This window comes from Trachurus trachurus (assembly GCF_905171665.1).
Source record: "Trachurus trachurus genome assembly, chromosome: 17".
NCBI classification, from domain to species: Eukaryota; Metazoa; Chordata; class Actinopteri; order Carangiformes; family Carangidae; genus Trachurus; species Trachurus trachurus.
The window spans coordinates 1,300,403-1,305,292 of NC_139900.1; the positions used below are offsets into that span (position 1 = coordinate 1,300,403).

Genomic DNA, 4,890 nt, shown 5'->3' on the forward strand with positions numbered 1-4,890 from the left:
AATGTTGTTCTATTCACAAAACCACCATCGGGGGCGGGGGGGGCGCCACTAAACAACAATAACACAGACGCACCATGCCGTGTCACAGCCTCTCGCCGCGGAACGTGAGGGTCAGTCGGCCACAGCAGGTCGGGAACACCGGAATGTGATGGTCTCTGGGTCACAGCAGGTCGGGAAGACCGGCCCCGCCGGTGGTCGCGGTCCTTCTGTGGTACGGGTCGGTGATGCCGGTCTGCTTTGACCGAGGGATCATCACATTTTACCGCGGGAGGACCTTGGGGAGGACACGGTGTTGCTCCCGATGAAGACCGGGCGGGACTGTCGGCTGTGAGCTTCCTGTTTCAGCTCCGAGCAGCTGGAGCAGCAGCGCGGGTGAGAGCAGAGCAGCTGCTGCATCCACTCCGTTTGCAAAAGCCGAGTTATGATAAAAACTTCCAGATCGTGAGCTGTCATGAGTTTTTGATCGTCATCTATTTCAGTTCTGCTCGTCGTAGAGTCCCCAAATTTACACATAAAGGTGTGTTAAAGTGTCTAGTTTCATAATTTAAAAAAAGCAAAAAACGAGAAATTACGTTTTTGGCACTCAACGCAAGGGAACGAAAAACGAGAAATTACGTGGTTGGCACTCAATGAGTTAATGTCCATTAACGCCAGCACTAGTAAAAATGTAAAACTTTGTGGCATAAGCAAGCACTAAACCTCCATGCTCAGCACAACTGCTGCTGCTACCCAAGAGGTAGGAGGAGAGATGCTAGCCTCCAGTCCATTTAGCTAGAGTCTATATGTGGACTGTAGTCTGGAGATGAAAGTCATTTTCCAGCGGCCCTTACCATTTATTAAATGTCTTGTTAACACCTTTGTCTGCATTAGCATTCACCTCTGTTGAAAGGCAGTGGTAAATTTATTAGTTGTTGGTCGTATTTCCGGCTAAAGTTTATAATCTATTTTATCACCACACAAGGATTTGGCCAATGTTATTTTAATGGATGTAAAATGTCGCCATCTGTTGGTGAATTTAATCTACGACAGGCAGTTTTGGAGGAGATATTAGAGATAACCAACTTTGGTTGACAGAAGGAACTACATTTGAATGTAGCTACATTTTGAAATATCAGTCTCTTTGGTACTGAATTCGTATGTTTTATTAGGATTGTAGTTGTAGCTTATATAATAATAATGATGATGATAATAATGACAATAATAGTAATAATAGATAGCAATAGCAATAGTTTTTTAAAATGAATATTAGTATAAGTATAGAAGTAGTATTACTGCCAGTATTAGTGGTTGTAGTTAGCATTATAATCGATTATAGTAGGGCCCGAAGACATTTTTTCGCTTAGGGCCCCATTTTGGTCAGGGGCAGCCCTGCTGTCCACTGTCATTCAGCATTCAAAAATATATCATGTTATCAGCAATAACATTAGCATTCATTCAGTCAGTCAGTCAGTCAGTCAGTCAGTCAGTCAGTCAGTCAGAAGTGCCCAGAAGTGAATGACGTCAGCTTTTACTAATGTGATATTAGGTGAAGCATCTGGCGACACAAATCTATCATGCCAAAATTATTCATCAGTTCCCTTTGTCATGTTTGGTTTGTGCTTTCTGCAATATTGTTGATGACATGCCTATTGTCATATTAATTTCATGCAATCACCTTATTCTAAGACTAAACCTAATTCTTATGTTTTTTGGGACAACTTAGTTATGGTGGGAGGTGTGTGTTAAGGTGGCCACCTAACTAGAGCACTGGGGGAAACACTGCTTTTTTTTAAAGTGACTTCTGTTGTGAGCAGTTCAGTCGCCAATAAAAACATATTTTGGCCAGTAAATTTTAAACATTACATGGCATTGTGCTGCTGTACTTATATACTTGAGTTTTTTATCTACTGTATTTGAATTGTAACCTACAAAACATTCAATCAATCAGTTAGAAGACCTGACTATAGGAGCTGATTATGCTAGGCTGAGGTCAGGGATCTTGGGCTTAAAAAGGTTGGTGACCACTGATGTACTGTATTTGAATTGTAATCAATAACATATTTCATCAAACTGTGTATGAGAAGAACATGAGAGCTGACTATGAAACAAACCAAAAGATCAGAAAATAAGTTGATGACAAATGAAAAATTAGCAGGATTGTAAATAAAAGGTTAAACACACAGTATCAAACTGCTCCTCCTACTGGAACAAACACTAACTGATCACCTCCCTCTTCTTCCTGTACTCAAATCAGTGAGCTCCACCCTGTTCATGTGTTTACTTGTTCCCTCTCCTTCAGATCTACAGTTTGAAGATGGGTGGAACCAACATGTGGTGAAGAGGAGGAGCTGACAGGCCCCGTTCACTGCAGAGACACATGTTGTTTAGATCAGAGCTCAAACTAGTTTTACTTCTGAGCAACAGAAACTCAGACAGTCGTCGTCTGTGAGAGGTGAAATGGCGCAGAAAGGAGTTGATCTGGACCAGGAGACCTTCTCTTGTTCCATCTGTCTGGATCTACTGAAGGATCCAGTGACTATTCCCTGTGGACACAGCTACTGCTTCAACTGTATTAAAACCCACTGGGATGAAGAGGATGGGAAGAAAATCTACAGCTGCCCTCAGTGTAGGCAGACCTTCACACCGAGGCCTGTCCTGGTGAAAAACGCCATGTTAGTAATTGTAGTGGAGGAGCTGAAGAAGACTGGACTCCAAGCTGCTCCTGCTGATCACTGCTATGCTGGACCTGAAGATGTGGCCTGTGATTTCTGCACTGTGAGAAAACTCAAAGCTGTCAAGTCCTGTCTGGTTTGTCTGGTCTCTTATTGTGATAATCACCTGCAGCCTCATCATGAAGCAGCTCCATTAAAGAAACACCAGCTGGTGGAGCCCTCCAAGAAGCTCCAGGAGAACATCTGCTCTCGTCATCAGGAGGTGATGAAGATGTTCTGCCGCACTGATCAGCAGTGTATCTGTTATCTCTGCTCTGTGGTTGAACATAAAGGCCACGACACAGTCTCAGCTGCAGCAGAATGGACTGAGAGGCAGAGAGAGCTGGAGCTGAGTCGACAAAACATCCAGCAGAGAATCCAGGACACAGAGAAAGATGTGAAGGTGCTTCAGCAGGAGGTGGAGGCCATCAATGGCTCTGCTGATAAAGCAGTGGAGGACAGTGAGAAGATCTTCACTCAGCTGATCCGTCTCATGGAGAAAAGAAGCTCTGAGCTGAAGCAGCAGATCAGATCCCAGCAGGAAACTCAAGTGAGTGGAGTCAGAGAGCTTGAGAAGAAGCTGGAGCAGGAGATCACTGAGCTGAAGAGGAAAGACGCTGAGCTGAAGCTGCTGTCACACACAGAGGATCACACCCAGTTTCTACACAACTACCCCTCACTGTCAGCACTCAGTCCATCTACACACTCATCCAGTATCAACATCCGTCCTCTCAGACACTTTGAGGATGTGACAGCAGCTGTGTCAGAGCTCAGAGACAAACTACAGGACCTTCTGAGAGACACGTGGACAAACATCTCACTGACAGTGACTCAAGTGGATGTTTTACTGTCACCACCAGAGCCCAGGACCAGAGCTGACTTCTTAAGATATTCACAGGACATCACACTGGATCCAAACACAGCAAACACATGGCTGTTACTATCGGGGGGAAATAGAAAAGTAACATACATGAGTAAAGGTCAGTCTTACTCTAGTCACCCAGACAGATTCACTTACTGGCCTCAGGTCTTGAGTAGAGAGAGTCTGACAGGACGTTGTTACTGGGAGGTGGAGAGGAGAGGAGGAGGAGTTCGTGTAGCTGTCGCATACAAGAATATCAGCAGAGCAGGGAGCTTAAATGAATGTGTGTTTGGATGTAATGACAAATCTTGGGCATTGGATTGTAACAACAAAAGTTTCACATCTAGGTTCAACAACATCAAGACTCCAGTCTCAGGTCCTCAGTCCTCCAGAGTAGGAGTGTACCTGGATCACAGAGCAGGTATTCTGTCCTTCTACAGCGTCTCTAAAACCATGACTCTCCTCCACAGAGTCCAGACCACATTCACTCAGCCTCTACATGCTGGACTTTGGCTTTGTTCCGGTTGTGTTCCTGGAGACACAGCAGAGTTGTGTAAACTCAAATAGACAAAGATCATTGAAGTTGCAGTTGGTTAAAATCTGTATAGTTCATCACTTTCTTTAGTCTCCATGTTTGTTGCTAAAAGGTCATTGCGGTTGTGTCTCTGCACTGCACAGAGATCACCTGTCAATCAAACATTATGGGCGGGACTTTGACCTCTTGTCATTTCTTGTTGTGTTGATTTTTGAGTTTGTTGAGGTGGGGCTGGAGCCGTGGAGATAACTGTTCATGATGATGTTTCTTTACCTAAACTCACACTTCTCCATGAAAATAGAAACTTCTCTGAACTCTAAATGTTGTTGTATATTTGTGTTGATGTGTTTTTGTGTTGTTGTTTATCTTACACTGCATGGGCTATTGGGATATTTTCTTGTAGGCGTGTAACATAAATAATTACATTTACAGGGATGTGTTTGTCAGACCAAATGTTGAAATTTAAATCCATCCTTAAACAAGGTCTCTGGGATTTTATGATAATCACCAATTAGGAGATGTTTTATTATTTTCTTTCTTTTCTGTTCGTTGTTGTTTGGGCCTTAACAGAGAAATCACCTTCCTTTATCACTAAGGGATGTTCTTACTATGGAAACAAAGACATCTAGAATCACATTTACACTGAGGTGTTTGTTGTTTCTCCTCCACTAGGTGGGTCATTGAGATATTTTCCATTGTATAAAGAAAGAAAACTATAATTACATTCATTTACATTTTTGAGTCAGATCCAATGTTGTTGTTGATCTTATCTGTGAGATGATTAATTGTTTCATTTTTCATAT

At 43.0% G+C, this 4,890-nt stretch overlaps 1 protein-coding gene across 1 annotated transcript; it reads left to right on the forward strand.

Moving 5' to 3' along the window:
* Positions 1–2,436: 2,436 nt before the first annotated feature.
* LOC311000042 (tripartite motif-containing protein 16-like) lies at positions 2,437–4,119 on the forward strand (the record flags this gene model as incomplete). Its single annotated transcript, XM_083990677.1, has 1 exon — positions 2,437–4,119. One exon carries the CDS (start codon positions 2,437–2,439, stop codon positions 4,117–4,119), a length of 1,683 nt encoding a protein of 560 aa, XP_083846803.1.
* Between the last annotated feature and the right edge of the window lie 771 nt (positions 4,120–4,890).